Genomic DNA, 18,076 nt, shown 5'->3' with positions numbered 1-18,076 from the left:
TTCCGTATCTTAAGTAAGTCACAAGTACATTATTTAAGTACATGTGCAGTTTAAAGTTCCAAGCATTTTCCCATGCTTGATTCTCATAAGCAAAAGAGTCCTTCACACCCTTGAATTTTGAATTTTGAAATAATTGTAGACATATAGGAAGTCACAAAAACAATACATAGAGTCCCGCATACACATCACTCAGCTTCCCCCAATGGTGGCTTTTATATAACTGTAGGACAATGTCAAATCAGGAAGTAATACAATACTGTTGGCTGGGCCACATATCTTATTCTGCTCTCAACATTTCCTACATCTACGTGTGGGTGGGTGTGTGTGTGCGCGCGCACACGTGTGTGAGAGAAGGAGAGAGAGAGTGAGAGGGTGGGAGGGAGAGAGAGAGAGGGAATGTATGTTTCAGTGTCTGGTTAAAGATGCAGATTCCAGGGAAACACCACCCACCCCCCAACAAACCTAATAAATTAAGAAATTTCAGGTTTTAATATTGTAAGTAGTGAAGTCTGATGTTGTTCGCAAATGAGTGTCTTATAGAAATTAATTCCCAGGAACAACTTGAATTATTTATTACTTTTGAATTTTGCTTAATCAAAAGATGACTTAGGGGCACCTGGGTGACTCAGTCGGTGAAGTGTCTGACTTTTGATATCAGCTCAGGTCATAATGTCATAGTCCATGAGTTTAAGCCCTCGTCGGGCTCTGCACTGACAGCACAGAGCCTACTTGGGATTCTCTCTCTCTGCCTCTCCCCTGCTTGTGCTCTGTCTCTCTCTCTCTCTCTCAATAAATAAGTAAACTTGAAAAAAGAAAAGATGACTGGGGCGCCTGGGTGGCTCAGTCAGTTAAGCGTCTGATTTCGGCTAAGGTCATGATCTCGCAGTTTCTGAGTTCGAGCCCCACGTTGGGCTCTGTGCTGACAGCTCAGAGCCTGGAGCCTGCTTTGGATTCCGTGTCTCCCTCTCTCTCTGCCCCTCCCCTGCTCACGCTCTGTCTCTCCCTGTCTCAAAAATAAGTAAAACATTAAAAAAAAACCTTTTTTTTTTTTTAAATATGACTTAGAGGGTACCACTCATCAGGCCAAGGCATGGAAATGGTCTTCTGACTCTAACACCAGGGCATCTGGACAAAACCCCACAACGTAGAACAAGAGCTGACAGATCGTATGACTTGCACAAAGCAAGCTGGGCAGACCTCTGGGCAGGTCTCCTGTAAAGTTTGTAAATAAGTTATTTGCAACCTGAAGCCATGTCCCACAGGCAGGCCGTTGCTTGGCCCGGCCTTGGCCCTGGGCTTCCAGGCACCCACAGTCCCAGGCATCAGCAGGTGTCCATCTGTTGTCTCAGCCTCCTCTTCCCTCTTCCAGGGAAAATCCCATCCCCTTAAGAAAAGGTGGGATAAAAAGAATCCAAACTATGTTTAAATGACTGACAGGCTTTTAATCTGCCCCAGCTTCGTTGTCTTGAAAGAAAGGGTCTGCCTCATGGCTACCTCCAAGATCCGCTAATGGGGAGGCCAAGAGGCAGCCATTTGTCTTTGCTTCCCTAGCCTCGACTGCACCAATGAATATTTTGAAATCCTGGATGGCCCTCCATCCTCGGCAAAGTCCCTGGGGAAGACCTGCTCTGGTTCCTACCTCACCTTCGCGTCCTCCTCCAGCTCGTTGACCCTCGTGTACTTCCGAAGCTTCAACAACATAGGGAAAAACTTCATCGCTTATTATTATTCTGCAGCCAAAGGTATGAATGGTGTTAGGAGCAGGAACTTTGGAGTGAGAGCTGGACGGCCCGCCTCGGGGCTAGTTAGAGCCAGCCGCTTACTCTCTAATGCTGGACAAGAGACCTGACCTCTCTGTGCCTCAATCCATTCCCCCTATAATGGGAATAAGAGAAGCTTACCTCCTAGGCTTGTTGTGGGGCTTACCTGAAATGACACAAGTAAAGCCCTTAGCACAGTGATGGCGCATCATAAGTGCTGAATACTTGGCAACTTCACCATGGATCTGGTGTCCCATAAACACCTCATTGCAGTCAGCCCATTAGGAAGCCATTTCTGGAGTTACTCTGAATCTAGTACTAGGTGGGTGGTTTCAAACTTACACCTTTAAAAGAAGGTGTGATCTCAGCCTAGGAGGGGCTTGGGTACAACCTAGAAGTTCAAGATGAGCACATGATGCAATGAGAGGACAAGTAGAATATACTAAATGAAGGCAAACAAATAGAATAGACTAGAATAGACTAAACTGACACCCACACATGCATCTCAGCAAAAAAACATTAGAAAAGAGAGAGAGAGAGAGAGAGAGAGAGAGAGAGAGAGACGCAGGCTGTACACATGAGGGAAACATAGGAGGAAACAGCCTTACGTTTGTCTTTAAGCCTGGCCAAGCTATGAGTCGAGAAATAGGGAGGGGGCACAGCAGGTGAGGGAGCCATATGAGCACAGAGATGGGGTGTATAGGACTTGCAGCCAGAAGGCAGACAGAAGCTAAGCCAAGGTTGGTTTCTGATGAAACCCAGGTTCTCAAGGTTTGGTAAGCACAACGAAGGTGATCAAAATAGCAACGAACATTTACCGAACGCCTATTTCATGCCAGGCAACACTGTAAGCACTTTATATGCGTTCCCTCCTTATCCTCACACGAACCCATGGTTCTTCTCCTTTTATGGATGAGGAAACTGAGGCATAAGAGGTTCAGTAATTGTCCTGAGGTCACCCATGGATGGGTCCTTCACTATTTACCACTAAGAGAAAAAAGGCTGCCTCACGGACCTCAGGTGCAGTTCTAGCATCCGCCCTGGTCCACCAGTCAGTCTGAATCATGGTTCAGACCAGTCTCCCACTCTGTTAGCAGGAGCTGGGGAGGCTCAGTAGCAAGCTTGGGAAATATGCCGTGAAACAGAGAGGAGATGCTCTGTGTCACAAAGTGGATCAGAGAAAGTCACTGTCACTGTGACTGAACAGTTACTGATGAGGTTTCTCTATCATTGCAGAGGCGGTTTCCCGGACCCCACATCTAATCAGTGAGTCACGTTTACTATTGTCACTTTACCTTCATTCTTCCTTCATGTGTCTGCCTCTGTCCCGACTGCTGGTGCTTTTATTTGCATAGTTTGATCTCTCTCTTACGTTTCTGAATTCCCCATATCCGTCCAGCTAGCCGAGACATTCTGTCTGCACACATCTTGCACAAGTTTGATGCTCATTCACTGTGGAACCAAGTGACACATACCAACAGTTGGGTCTCTGTAAATTGGTAACCGTCAATTTGATTTCTCAATTCCTTGCTTTTATCAAAGACATTGAAGTGCACCTAATCAAGCATTCCCCATTTAGGGAAAGTTAACAAAACAGCAGCACATGGAAGAAATGCCTTTTTCCCTGGAAGGACACCCTGCATGTTCACATTTTGGCACAGAATGGCACAACTTAAGTGTTGTTATATTTCCAGCAGCTGAGAAGAGGAGGACGATATCATTTCAGCTGGATCCCACACATCTGAGGAATAGCAAGATCACGTGTAAACAGAGTTTGATTTGGGGGGGGGGGGGGAGGTCACTCATTATAAAGATGCCAGGGAGAAAGAGTCAACCAGAATCTTGGTGCTTAAGGGAGGTGGCCATCTTGACTTACCCACATCCTCCCTTTTTACCTGAAGGGTGTCATCTTGTATTCACAGCAATCCCAATGACAACACCCAAGACAGTGACAGCAAGACCAGGTAAGCCCTGGGATGCGTTCATTCGTTTACCAAGTATTCTTTGCTCTTGGCACCTGCATTTGTACCTACCTCATGGACAGGAACTAAAACTGCTGTAAGTAGTTCCTCTATTTGCAAAGGGGCCAGTTGACCCTATGCAGATTGGGGGGGGGGGGCATCCAAAACTCTTGGGATTCTTTGGCTTTAGCATCCCAGGGTGAGGAAAGTGCTTTTTTTTTCTTCAGCGTTTTTTGAGTCATCCAAGCCTGAGCACCTTACAAGTGTCTTCTAGCGGGGTCCTATCTTGTCTTTATTTGGCCAGTCCTGCTCATAGTTGCCCTATCTCTGCATCACTAACCGCCTTTTTCAAAATGAGTGGGCATCAGAGCCATTCCAGAGGCAGTGAGATGGAATTGCAGAGAAAAAGAGTGAACTTTGGCATCAGGAGAGTTGACTTCTCCAACTTTCAGTTTCCTTATGGATAAAACTGCTCTACGGGGACTTTTCTGCTTACTTTTCTGCTTACCTCCTGACTTATTGTACAGGTGAAGATGAACAACACACACACGCATACAAACACACTTCACAAAACCACAAATCACTGAATATTATTTACATTGTCTTTCTGCGTTTAGCTAAAACAGATTGGCACATACCTCTGGCCCAAGAGATGCTCGACTAATAAATGTTTTAGGCTAAATGTTACCTTTGACAATCTTGATTATGTATTAACCTCCAATGAGGAGGTTAACTAGTTGACTGTTTCATCAAGTTGCCCATCCCTAATAGTGGTGTCAGGGTGGAGAGCTCAGCCAGCTCATCGGCAATGTGCTGTGTCCCAGAGGGCAATGCTCACCAAATCTCTGTCTGCAGGGGACTGGCCAGACCTGAGGCTGGTGGGTGGCTCAGGTCGGTGCTCAGGACGCGTGGAGGTCCTCCACCAGGAGGCCTGGGGCACCGTGTGTGATGACCTCTGGGACCTCAACGAAGCCGAGGTCGTGTGCCGACAGCTGGGGTGTGGACGGGCCGTGTCTGCCCTTGGGAAAGCCCACTTTGGTCCGGGCTCTGGAGACATCTTCCTGGACAACCTTCAGTGCTCCGGGGTGGAGCGCTCCCTGGGTCAGTGTGCCCACTCGGGCTGGTCGGAGCACAACTGTGGCCACCACGAAGACGCCGGTGTCATCTGCTCAGGTAGCCCCTCCTCTTTCAGACGCCATTGCCAGCCCCACCATGCTTTAAGACCACCCTGCTGGAATTCAGAGCAGGCCAGAGACAGGGACAGGGGTCTCAACCAGGTGGCATTCGGTTTTTGTTTTATCTCTTCTAACTCGGTCAAAAATATAAGATTTTAACTGCTGACCTCCCAGAATAAAACCTTCTGATTTTCTAATTTGGTAGTAAGAATCACCAAAGGTAGGTGTGCTTTGCTGAGTACTGACAAGTGCAAAGAACATATTCAATTATGGGAATTTTTTTTAAGTTTATTTATTTATTTTGAGAGAGAGAGAGAGAGAGAGAGAGAGAGAGCATGAGCAAGGGAGGGTCAGAGAGAGAGGGAGAGAGAGCGACAGACCTGATGCAGGGCTCGAACTCATGAACCATGAGATCACGACCTAAGCAGAAATCAAGAGTCGGATGCTTAACCGACTGAACCACCCAGGTGCCCCTTTAAATATAGGAGTGGGAATTTTTAAGGAGTTTATCTAAAGGTCTAAAGTATACCAGAGGTGAGAATCTAGCATCCCTTGTAACCTGCTATTGTCCTGATCATATGCTGGGGCCTGATTCTTAGCTACATGTGTACTTCAGCTATAGGAGATGAGAGTTTTTAGATGATGCCATAGTTTGTAGTTAGCTGAGCTGAACTGAGCTTCCCTTTTCTTTCTCTTTTCCCAGTGCTACTATGGTCATTAACAACCAACTTCTCAATCCTGGTAATCACTATTGTCTTCCTCTCTCTCAAATACTGGAGAAATTATACAAGCCAGTATGCCTTTTGGATCTCTAGGTCATCTGCATTCACCACAGATGAGAAATCTGAGAACCTCTGTATTATAACATCATACTTACTAAAACTCAGCAACAGAATCCCCTGAAATGCTAGTCAAGCATAAAGGCCAAGGCTCATTGAGGCATGAAAGTATCTGGCCTTAATATTTTCACCAAGTTTTCTAGGCCATTCTGATCCCCACCAAAATTCGGGTGTCATTGGTATAGTAAGCTGGGAGTTATTACCGCTCCCCTAATACCTGCAGTGAGGAGATGTCAAGCTGGACAGACTTGAGTCTGGATCCCAGAGCCGGTGCTGATATTCAGACTGGCATTTGGGCAACACTTAAGCTCTCAGAGCCTCAGTTTCTCCCTCTGTAAAATTGGAGACCGATTGCTGTCTTGCAGGACAGCTGAAAGGATTCGAGCTGTCTTTGTAAAGCACGTGCAGATACCTGCCAAAGGGACTGCGCGTTGGCTCATTTGTACTACTATCTTCCCCACTTAACACACCAAGGGAATCGGTGAATTAAAGTGGCTTATTTTAATCGCCTTATGACATTACAACTTTTTTTAATACTTTGGCTTTACTCGTGTGCAAAACACTAGTAGGGAGTGAGGACGTCACCTCTGGAACGTCAACCGATAACCCTTTCTGACAATGAGATGTCTTTTGCGAAACTAAGAGCTGTGATACCTGGTATGATTTGAAAGATCAGGAACTTGTTACTTAGAGTTGCTCATGTGAGGAGAGGCTCTGTCGGATGTCAGTACCTGCTCCCTGTGACTTTCATGCGAGGTGATACTTAAAAGCTTTGTCTGTTTGTTGGTGCGTTCATCTGTCCATCTGTTTGCTTCTTGGCGTCCTGTGATGCCTGGCATGCCTGACCTAGTTGAAACCCCATGGGCCGTGTGTTTTTCCTGTTTCCATGTTCTGGAAGATTATTGCCTATCTGAGTTTCCCCCCATGACTCCCCAAAGTCACATTCATCTGCCACAAAATCGGCAGTTCAAGTGATACCCCCCTGGTGGTTTCCTTGCCATGCAGGAGCAAGCCGAGAGAGAGAGAGAGAGAGAGAGGGAGAGAGAGAGAGAGAGAGAGAGAGAGAGAAGCTCTCTGTTATGGCCTCGGATGAATCCTTCCCCTATCAGATCAATAAACATTTGCAAGGATATAATTAAAACCTTTGTTTTCAATAGCGGAAGGCAGGATTTTTGAAAAATACTGACATATGTATTCTTTATATAAACAGATGCTGAAGAATCACTTATTAATAATCCAGGTAGGTGACACTTTTTCTTGACAAGACTCAAATATCTGCTGTTCCTGATTTTTTTTCTTGGGCTATTTATTGTCTCCCAGCTCTAAGTTCATTCTCTGTCTAAACTGCAGAGGTTTTCACACCTTTGGAATTATTATTTATGACTTTTTTACACGTGGTAATGGCTGTATGTGTGTGCGCACATGTGTGTATGTGTGTCAGTCCATACTTTTTAGACACATGCATGAGGGAAACGACATTTCAGGGTCTGTTGGCATAACTATATGCTTTTCCCTCTGGCTCAAAGGCTTTTCCTCACCTCTTCCCTGACCCACTCCTTCTCAGTTTTTGTTTTTTGTTTTTTAATTTTTTTAATTTAAATTCAATTTAGTTAACATACAGTGTAGTCTTGGTTTCAGGAGTAGAACCCAGTGATTCATCACTTACCTGTGACACCCAGTGCTCATCCCAGCAGGTGCCCTCCTTAATGCCCATCACCCATCTAGCCCCTCCCGCACCCACCACCCCACCAGCAACCCTCAGTTTGTTCTCTGTATTCAAAAGTCTCTTATGGTTTACCTCCCTCTCTGTTTTTATCTTATTTTTCCTTCCTTCCCATATGTTCATCTGTTGTGTTTCTCAAATTCCACATCTGAGTGAAATCATATGGTATCTGTCTTTCTCTGACTGACTTATTTTACTTACCATAATATACTCTAGTCCCATCTTTAAAATGGCAAATTTCATTCTTTTTTGTCGTCAATTAGTGTTCCATTGTATATATATACACCACATCTTCTTTGTCCATTCGTCAGGCAATGAACATTTGAGCTCTCTCCATAATTTGGCTACTATTGATAATGCTGCTATAAACATCGGGGTGCATGTGCCCCTTCAAATAAGCATCAGGGTAGGCTAAAATTAACAACTCAGGAAACAACAGGTGTTGGGGAGGACGTGGAGAAAGGGGAACCCCTCGGCACTGTTGGTGGAAATGCAAACTGGTGCAGCCACTCTGGAAAACAGTATGGGGTTTCCTCGAAAAATTAAAAATAGAACTACTCTACAACCCAGCAATTGCACTACTAGGTATTTAGCCTTCTCAGCATTTTAAGAGGATTCCTTCCAGGTGCCCCATTTGGTCTGTTCATAACATAGCACGTGTTCCCTTCACCACTTTTATCGCAGGGTGGAATAAAGCATGGTCCTAGTGTCTGCATGTGATTGAAGGACTTTAGGCTCCCTGAGGGCAGGAATCATATCTCTTGGTTTTATAGCAGCAGCATCAATGCCTAACAGGAAAGGCAATCAATAAATACCTTTCAAATGAAATTAAACTGGCTGAAGACCACACCCCCTGCAGCTCAGGAACACATGAGAAACATGAGGACATGTCCCAGGGCTCAAGACCGGGCATGTCCCTCTGCAACCCCATGGTCCTGCCGGCCTCAGAGGCCCGGTGCCGGTGAACCTCAGGTGGGTCATATGGAGACCACACTCACCAGATCTCTCTCTGCAGGGGACTGGCCAGACCTGAGGCTGGTGGGCGGCTCAGGTCGGTGCTCAGGACGCGTGGAGGTCCTCCACCAGGAGGCCTGGGGCACTGTGTGTGACGACCTTTGGGATCTCAATGAAGCTGAGGTTGTGTGCCGACAGCTGGGGTGTGGATGGGCTGTGTCCGCCCTTGGGAAGGCCCACTTTGGCCCCGGCTCTGGAGACATCTTCCTGGACAATGTACAGTGCTCTGGGATGGAGCGCTCCCTGGGTCAGTGCGCCCACTCGGGCTGGTCAGAGCACAACTGTGGCCACCACGAGGACGCCGGTGTCATCTGCTCAGGTAGCCTCTGCCGTCTCAGGCAATAATTTCTAATGTTGTTCTCGAAGACATTTTGAAACTACGCATCCCAGATGGAATTTTCATCCATCCACCCATTCACTCATTCTTGCATGAAATAATCCTTGAGCGTCTGCTCTGCACCAAGCCCTGGGCTCACACACACACTTCAGCAGCACCTGGAAGTCTAGAATGTTCACGTACCCCAGCACCACCCGGGGCATTACAATGCAGAGTCCAGGGCCCCGCCCCCAGAGATCACAATGAACTAGTTTGGGAAAGGGGGCTGGAATCTGCATTTTCTCAAGTCATCCACGTGATTCAGCATAAGAGGGGCCATGAGTAATCCAGCCCTGCCTGCCGTGGGGCATAGGTGACTCAGCTGCTGTGTCCCACCTCCCTCGGTCAGGGATCTTGCCAGAGGAGGGCTGAGTCCTGTGCCCAGATAGTCCTGTGTCTCCCCTTCAGTCCCCATCTGTACCCTCTCCCCTCTATCTCCCACCCACCTCCTCCATGCTTTGGATTCACTGAAGTAAGCAACCTATTACCCTTCTTTATACATTCAGGTGCGGAAGAACTGCCTCCTCCCACCCCTCCAGGTATGTCTGTATCTTTTTCTAGTCTAGACAACATTCTAATAATATTAATAATATCCAATTTACTTATAAATGCTAAGAACCAGGCACTGTTCTGAGTCCGTCATATGTATAACTTGTTTCATCCTCCCGGTAACCCCTTGAGGCAAGTACTTTTCCAGGTAGGTAAACTGAAACATAGAAAGTTAGCAACGTACCAAGGCTACGCACATCGTCAGTGTTCTTGGCCACCAGTCTCATTTACCACATCATTTCACTGGCCCTGGCTACACAAAGACAGGTTAAAATGAGCACAAAGATGGGGAGACATTTTGCCCAGATTATGGCTAACCCTGCAAAAAGGCATTTTATATTATATTTTACAGAAGAGACATTTGAGGCACAGAAAGGTTGAGTAACGTTCCTGAGATCATTCAGCAAGTTAATGGTGGAACCGAGTACTGACACTGGTCAGTCTGACCACAAAGTACACGCTCTTGGAAATCTTACGACTTTTGCCTGTTTTCAAAGATTTTGTAATGTAATGATTGAGTGATATTCATCTGTAATAAAAAGATTAGCAAAAACAGACCAACACATGCAATGTAAATTATGAAATGACACTGGAGATAAATGAAAAGGCATTTTGTTTCATTGCAATAGACATTTCTGAGCACTTGCACAGCAGCAGGGCATGATGCTAGGGTTTCTGTATGAATTAATTTATTTAATTCTTGCAGCTAAGGATTAAGGAGAACCAAAGCCTGCCCAAGATAACTTGATTTGAAAGAAGCAGAGGGGCACCTGGGTGGCTCAGTCCGTTAAGCATCAGACTCTTGGTTTCAGCTCAGGTCATGATCTCACAGTTCATGGGACTGAGCCCTACATCAGGCTCCACACTGACAGTGCAGAGCTTGCTTGGGATTCTCTCTCTTTCTCTCTATCAAAATAAACAAACTTAAATAAAAAGAAAGAAAGAAAGTAGCCGAACTGGACTTTACAGACCCCATCTCTTGCCCTTTGAATGAAACTGCCTGCCCCCGCACAGCCTCAGAGACCTTACACAAGTCACGAGGTATTGTCAGAAGCATCCTTCTTGGACACTTCCTTGGAGGAGACCTTGATGTGTTCTGAGTGTCTCGGGGCGGGGGGCAGACCAGCTTTATGTGTTGGGGTCACAAGAGAGGGGGAAGGGCCATCCAAAGTTAAAGGGCCATTATGGATGGGGTCAAGGGCCGTGGATGTTTAAATGAAGGCCTACCTGTAGTTGTCTCTTTTTCCGTAACTCAGGTAAACTGAAGATTACATAGATGATGGGGAAACGAGGAAGACCGCGTTGAATGACAGGAACCATTCTGGCTATGTGTTGCTACTCCACAGACATAGTGGTTTAACACAATGACTATTCAGTGACACGTCATGTTGTTGTGGGTCAGGATTTCGGGCACCGGGCAGATGGGAGCCTCTTCTGCTCCACATAGCACTGAGCAGGGTCATTTGGTGCTGTTCACCTAGAGACTGGTCTGGAGAGTCAAGGGCAGCTGCACTCACATGCTTGGTGCTTGGTGGAGACAGCTGGAAGCGTGGGCTCAGCCAGGGCCCCCTTCCTCCCCAGGCAGTCTTGGGGCCTCTTCACACAGTCTCTGCAGCAGCGTAGTCAGACTTCTTATAAGGTGGCTCAGGGTGCCATGAGCAAGCCACTGTTCCCAGAGATAAATGGAAGCTTCCAGTCTCTTAATGCACAGTATCACCTCTGCCATATTCTGTTGGGCAAAACAGAGGCCACCAGGGTCAGGTGAGGAGACCTAGATCCCACTTTGTGACAGGAGGCAGGTCCAAGAATGCATGGCCTTCTTTAATCTGCCACAAGATGGTAGAAATATTCACTCAGCACCGTCAGCCCTTTCTCAGTCTGCACTAAGTACATTGACATTTCAGAGAAAACCCTTCACATTTCACTAGCTTATAGATGAAACTCAGTATTTTCCCCCTGAAATTCATCATCCTCTCCCTTTTTTTCCTTCTAGGTCTTTCCACAGCTTCTCAGGATCATATAACAGGTAGTTACTTGTTTTAAATTGAAATGGTAACCCCATGCCAAGAGAGCCATCACAGCAGATGCTAGGCAGTGTGCCTAGGATGTGGCACAGATAGGCTGGAACAGCATGGGCGAGGGGCTGCTTGTCCACTACCCACGCCAGTCTTGTCATGGCCCCAGCCATGAGAACACCAGGGGAGTCAGGACCTCAGTCAATGGAGCCTCTCAGTCCTCACCACAGCCTTGCCAAAGGGCATTCATTAATACTGCTAAGGCCTGAAATACTGACTTTTTAACCAAAGGGGCAGGCTGTAAAGGGAGTGGATCTGCCCAGGTCAGAGTAGGTAGGTGGGAGGGTGACGAGAAACTAGAAGGAAATGTGGTTCGCCCATCCAGGGGTACCCAGCCTGCTTTCTGGGTACAGTCCTGTAGGGGGCACCCATGACAGGCACCAACTTACCTGTAGAGGTTTCAGGAAATCCAGTCCCAGGGGGTTTCATGTCTGTCTGACCCAGCCTGGTTGTTCTAACTACAACCGACCAACAGCAGAGTGATGAGATGCCTGGGCACATCCCTACCTCCTGCCATCCGTTGCAGGAAAGACCAGGAGTCTTGGGATTCTGGGAGCATTACAAGTGAGTCGGGCACAAACGGAAAGAAGAAAATTAAGCAACGTAGTAATTTAAGGACAAGGTTAACAATGCATGTTGTGTTTTCAAATTTCCTCTAAAATAACTTGATGACTCTAAGATTTCTGCTTTCTTGTGTGGCCTGCCGCTTTAAGTGTGTGTGCATGAGTGTGCACGTGTGCACGTGTATGTATGCTTGTGTACTGATTTATATTAATATGACAACTAATATGGAAGAATTAGAGTTCATTTGTGTAACTCTTATAAATCTAAAAACCTGTAAGTTTCAGTCTCAGGAGCTACTAAGTTAAAGGAAACACAATCTACCCAGAAAAAGTAGTGAAGACGTGGTTGGCAGGGGGTGCCCATCATAGCGTCCTTCAACAGTCCACAACTTTTCTCCAACTCATCAGACCCCAAAGTTGTTCTGGAGCCTCCGGTTTCCCAAACCTTCCCCAACTAACACCTTACCCAGACCTGACAGCCTCTGTCCCTGTGTCCCTCATTCCCAACCCCCCCATGTACATACACTCTGCCTCTCTCCCCGCAAGCAAGAATCTTTCTGCCATAGAAGAGGAAGGAGATAGTGAACAGACCTGAAAAATACAATATTTTCTTCATCAGATGGTAAGGGGAGAGGAAACGGCAGGGAACTCCCATATATTAATACTTTCCCCTTTAGAATGAGATTGAATGGACTCTCCTTCCCCGGTGACATTTAGGCTAAAGATCTGTTCAGACAGCCTGGGCGTGTCCACCCAGGTGGACTGCTGCCTGACTCAACCAGACCACTGGGTGTGAGTGGGTCATTACTGGAGTCACACAAATGGGCACATGCTGACATCCTCTTTCTGTTGCTTCAGGAGGAACTAGCTCATGTGGAGGGGTCATGTCTAGTGTCTCTGGCTCATTTTCCAGTCCGCTGTATCCAGAAAGCTACCCAACAGACATCCAGTGCGTTTGGGAGATTCATGTGGATAAAAAATTCCGCATAGAACTCATGATTCCAACTCTGAAGTAAGAAAACAAACTTTTAAGAGAAGATTGTCTCTAAATATGAATATTGGTTTGTGACATCAGAATAAAGATATTTCATTTAGACCGAAACGTTTGGCGGGGGGGGGGGGGGGGGCAGAAGAATGCAAAATTCTTCCCAATTTAAGGGTCAAGTTAATTTTGTGATCAAAACTAGAGTTACTTCTAGTTTAAAAAATTCAATAAGTGATTTATTTACATATTTAACTCAACCTTATTATGATAGTTCTTCTTTTGATTTTGTTTTCTAAAGGTGCCACCCAATTCCTCCTTATCAGCTTTGCCCTTGTTCTACCATGGGTACCGATACCTATCTTCTTAGACTTCCTTTTTCCTTTATCTAAATTTTCAGCAAACAGTAAGAGGCTTTCCATACACACACTTGACCCACCTGCTCTAGCCCCAGGCCCGGCATCTTCTCAATGTTGCCACCAAGTGAAAGGAGGCAGTGAAGGCATGGCCTCATCTCTGACACGTAGGGAATATATTTCTCTGATTCACTTTTTTATCTCCATCTTTTATCTCCATGGCATGAAATAATAGCCGACATTTTTTTAGCGTTGGCTGTGTGTCCAGGCTCTATACAATGTACTTGGTATGCTTTGTCATATTCCAGCATCACTGCAGCCCTAAGATATATACCCTTCTCCTCTCCATTAGAGATGAGGAACCTGAGGCTCAGAGAGGTTAACTAACTTGCCTGAGGCTAACTGGCAAGGTCTGTCTGATGTCAAAGCTCCAGCTTTTCTCCGACACGTGGTTCTATGGGCAGAGTCTGTGCAAAGACCTTCTTCTTTTTTTTTTTTTTTTTAACGTTTATTTATTTTTGAGACAGAGAGAGACAGAGCATGAACGGGGGAGGGGCAGAGAGAGAGGGAGACACAGAATCGGAAGCAGGCTCCAGGCTCTGAGCCATCAGCCCAGAGCCCGACGCGGGACTCGAACTCACGGACCGCGAGATCGTGACCTGAGCTGAAGTCGGACGCTTAACCGACTGAGCCACCCAGGCGCCCCAAAGACCTTCTTGTAGTATGTGACAGACATCATGCTGAGAACCCAGCAACACTAGGAGATGCTATGAAAATCCACCTGTAGCACACACTGCTCGGCCCATGGAGTCAGGCATGCCCTATGCCAAAGAATGTTCTAGAAACATGTTTTCTTTGTTGACTGAAACCCTAAGGACACAGAGAGCAGTCAAGGAAGTGAGAACCTTGAACCCACACCTCCAAAGTCTATCCTGTTATAGGTCACCTGTGCTTTCAAAATCACACAGTTCCTTCAAAATCCCCAGCCTCACACACATCCCTTGTGAGAGATCGCCAAAGTGCAGATACTCTCTATATGCTGACCTTTCTATTTTCAAATTAACTTTTCTCGGAGCCCCTGGGTAGCTGAGTCGGTTAAGCATCCGACTTTGGCTCAGGTCATGATCTCACTTTTTGTGAGTTCGAGCCCTGGGTCGAGCTCTGTGCTGACAGCTCGGAGCCTGGAGCCTGCTTCAGATTCTGTATCTTCCTCTCTCTCTGCCCTCCCCGCCTCTCAAAAATAAACATTAAAAAAATAAAATTAAACAAAATTAACTTTTTTCTCCCCAAGATTTGGGGTATTAAAAATGTCATGAAATATGGAGGTAGGAAAATCTGGTTGTAATGTTTACATGCTGATCATCAGGGTGATTGGCCTGGTAAGAATTTATTTGTAGTGCACACTAGTCTAATGTTTCATGTAGACAGTGACTGGTGATTACTAAGTTGTAGCCATAAGCCTCCCACAATCTTCAGACAAAATAAGACTTCTGTAGTAAGGCATCTGTAGAAGTTAACTGATATTTTATATATCAATATGCAGTTTAAAGTAAATCCAAATATTTAATCCCATGATTGCCATACTTTTTAAGCTTTTAGATCTAGGAAGTTTTAATCTGCCACTAACCCTCCACTTCGATCCCCCCAGCCTAGAGGATATCCTTGGATGCCCTTACGACTCGGTTGAAATCTTCGATGGCCCCCGGATCGCCTCACTGTCCATGGGGAAGTTCTGTGCCTCAGTAGCTCTGATATTTTTCTCCTCTTCAGACATCATGACAGTGGTCTTCCGAAGTGATTCTATGATCACCAACACTGGCTTTTATGCTATGTTCAACGTGATTCCACAAGGCGAAAGAGAGTCAGGTAGCAAGCTTCAAGTAGGCTTTTGGTCTTTAAAAGACAGAACAGTTTTCTAACTTTGAGGGCTCCTGCTATTAGAAAAGGGCTGGAAATTAAGTTTTTAAAATACCCCACAATTGGTCCCATAAGCCTTACTGTGTGCCTGATAGATTTTTCCCACTAAGAGGGTCACATGGACAATTGAACTAAGGCAGTGAGGTGCAGTTGAAATGACAAGATGATTTGGGGGTGGTGGTAATGCCTGGGAAGACAGAGTCTGGGTGGGGAGGGCAGAAGAGAATGCTAGGGTGAGGGGGTTGCCCCTGCGGAGGGAATGGGAATGGACGGCCTTGCTGAGGAGGTCACATGTGATGGATGACAATGAGGGGGCATTCCAGGGAGAGAGAATAGCAAATATGAAGGCTCTTGGGGACATGCTGGAGAGACAGGGGAAAAGGTCAGTGTGGCACAGCTTGTGCGCTCAGAAAGGGAAGGCTGTCCCTGGGATGTCTCCAGGAGACAGCAGGCAATTCGAGCTGGCCACTGCCCGTTGGCCCAGAAATAGCTGTTCCTATTGGGCTTTAGGAAGTCATAGACACCCTGGTGGCCCAGGTGCCTTCAGGGGATAAATCTACCCTCATCCAAGTCATGTCCAAAAATGCAACTGGGGACCCATTTCCCCAGGATCCCAGTACTGTGTCAGAGAACCACACAGCGAGAGCTGCAGAAGCCATGTGCTGGGTGTTGAGCACTGACTGTGCTTTATACTCCCATTCCCACCCACTCATCACTACAGCCCTCTGAGATACATGCTGCTGGAGCTCCCATTTCACAGATGAGAAAACCGAGGCCCAGGCAGACGAAGGAACTTGTCAAAGGTTACACAGCTAGAGAGCATTAGAGCTGGATTCAAACCCTTCTCTGTCTCACCCCGAAGCCCGCAAGCCCTGCCTATTACAGAATTAAGACAGCCTTACGCTTTGCTCTTGAATTCATGTGCCTTAGCCATGAACATGGGAGCTAGAAATCCTTCCTACTTAAAACTTCCCAAACTCAAAAATAAAACCCTGCTCTGTTTAGAAGATGGACCGGAGCTGCGGCTGGTGGGCGGCTCAGGACGGTGCTCAGGACGGTTGGAGGTCCTCCACCAGGGGGCCTGGGGCACCGTATGTGATGACCTCTGGGACCTCAATGAAGCCAAGGTCGTGTGCCGACAGCTGGGGTGTGGACGGGCCATTGCAGCCCCTGGAAAGGCTCACTTCGGCCCGGGCTCTGGAAACATCCTCCTGGATAACATTCAGTGTTCGGGAAGCGAGAACCACCTCGGCCAGTGCCCCAGCTCCGGGTGGTCAGACCACAATTGTGGCCACCATGAGGACGCCGGTGTCGTCTGCTCAGGTAGCCTGTCCCCCCGTGGCAGTTTCTTCCTGAACTTTCAGCCAGCAACATCTTAGTGATGGATGGCGGTTGTGCACAAAGCAGGGTTAGGGAAGCGGAGGGCGGTGGCCCCGCAGATGAGTGTCCCTTTAGCCAGGTTGACAAAGAATGCTGACAGCCTGACTCCATTCTAAAGACACGTGTGCCAGGCCCACATACCTGTCAAGTCCTGTTCTCTGCAATCTCTCCCAGGCCTGAACTGCTTTTCCAGGATCCAACATGCCCGTGTTGCTTGTGTAACACGAAGCTTACCTGCTTGAGATCTGAACCACCACCTGCCTTCATAAAATGTAACTCAGATTTCCTACATCTACCTACTTTTTTTTAATTCATGCAGATGCTGGGGACTGGGCTCCAGATGTGATCCCTGCATCCCCAGGTAGGTCCAACACCGTGAACTTCCAATATCTCTGCAAAGTGAGTAGGAAATCTAATCTCTGTCTTGACCTAGACACTGCTGGACTGTGACCTAGACACTGACTGACTACCCAGGGAGCTTTTAAATTCCTGATGCCCAGGCTGCACCAAGACCAGTCATATCAGAATCTCTGGGGTCACACCAGGTCATCAGTAATATTTAAAGTTTCCCATGTGATCCCAACATGCAGCAAGTTGAGAACCAGCGGCTTAGACAATAAGCTAAGAGCCTCATTCCCCAAATGAAATGGCATCCCCAACTCCTCTCTGGACAACAGAGCAAGGAAGGCTGGGGGGAGGGGGAGAGGTTCTATCACCATGGCTGGGAAGAGGGTCAAGATGGAGAAGAGAGAAGGTAGAAAGTTTTGCCTCCCAGGGACTTGTGTTAAAAAACGAAAGCCTGCAAGAAAACACCGATGCATCAATGGCTCGCTCTCCCAGTGGGTCAAGAACAAGCTGAGTGTGAGAAGTGAAGCCATTTGGGGCTATTCTGAGGGCCTTCTGGCTTCACAGACATGGCAGGAACAGAGAAAGGGTATACCTTGTTCTGGTAACCTACTCAGAGTCGATGTGTGGCAGTGATGTCCAAACTCAAGACTCCAGCGGGATCTAAGCACATGTGGTCCTGCCTCCTACAGCGGCCTACCTCTCCAGGACAGGCTCTAGCTGCCCACTTCCCTTCTTGCTGGCACCCTGGTCCCCACCCAGCCTCCTCCCCAGCCCTGCTCTGTGACAACTTCCATACTCTGCCCCCACTCCGGGTTTGGATGTGGGGCAGGTCAAGGTCAGGGTGCACCCTGTAGTGTTTGGGGGGTGGGCAAGGTGGCTGGCAGCCTGTCCCTACTCTGGACTGGCATCACCATGGGACATTTGGAGGGACACATTTGGAGTGGGGGCCTCTTACCCACTCCAGTCCAGGCCCCCAGGGCATCCCAGGTGGGCGTCACCATCCCCTGTAGAAATGAACCTGTGGGAAGGGGCGATTGACTTCCCCACCTCCAGCTGAG

The 18,076-nt window shown here is 47.2% G+C and overlaps 2 protein-coding genes across 2 annotated transcripts in view; both read left to right on the top strand.

Annotated features, from left to right (window-relative positions):
• LOC144613138 (scavenger receptor cysteine-rich domain-containing protein DMBT1-like) overlaps nucleotides 1-8,423 on the top strand; it is a 54,871-nt gene extending 46,448 nt beyond the window's left edge. The window contains exons 10-12 of the mRNA XM_081790570.1: nucleotides 1,552-1,742; nucleotides 4,577-4,894; nucleotides 8,323-8,423. Of these exons, the coding sequence (XP_081646696.1) occupies nucleotides 1,552-1,742; nucleotides 4,577-4,894; nucleotides 8,323-8,423 (610 nt within the window). The remainder of the gene's footprint in view (nucleotides 1-1,551; nucleotides 1,743-4,576; nucleotides 4,895-8,322) is intronic.
• A 16-nt stretch (nucleotides 8,424-8,439) lies between these two features.
• Nucleotides 8,440-18,076, top strand: part of LOC132685597 (scavenger receptor cysteine-rich domain-containing protein DMBT1) — a gene marked incomplete at its 3' end in the record, with an annotated part of 48,019 nt that continues 38,382 nt past the window's right edge. The window contains exons 1-7 of the mRNA XM_060643045.3: nucleotides 8,440-8,772; nucleotides 9,162-9,387; nucleotides 11,391-11,423; nucleotides 12,894-13,047; nucleotides 15,022-15,239; nucleotides 16,296-16,613; nucleotides 16,990-17,031. Coding sequence (XP_060499028.3) covers nucleotides 8,440-8,772; nucleotides 9,162-9,387; nucleotides 11,391-11,423; nucleotides 12,894-13,047; nucleotides 15,022-15,239; nucleotides 16,296-16,613; nucleotides 16,990-17,031 — 1,324 coding nt within the window. The remainder of the gene's footprint in view (nucleotides 8,773-9,161; nucleotides 9,388-11,390; nucleotides 11,424-12,893; nucleotides 13,048-15,021; nucleotides 15,240-16,295; nucleotides 16,614-16,989; nucleotides 17,032-18,076) is intronic.

Source organism: Panthera onca, chromosome D2 (assembly GCF_046562875.1).
Source record: "Panthera onca isolate mPanOnc1 chromosome D2, mPanOnc1 haplotype 2, whole genome shotgun sequence".
Lineage (NCBI taxonomy): Eukaryota > Metazoa > Chordata > Mammalia > Carnivora > Felidae > Panthera > Panthera onca.
This window is presented reverse-complemented; position numbering and strand designations above follow the sequence as displayed.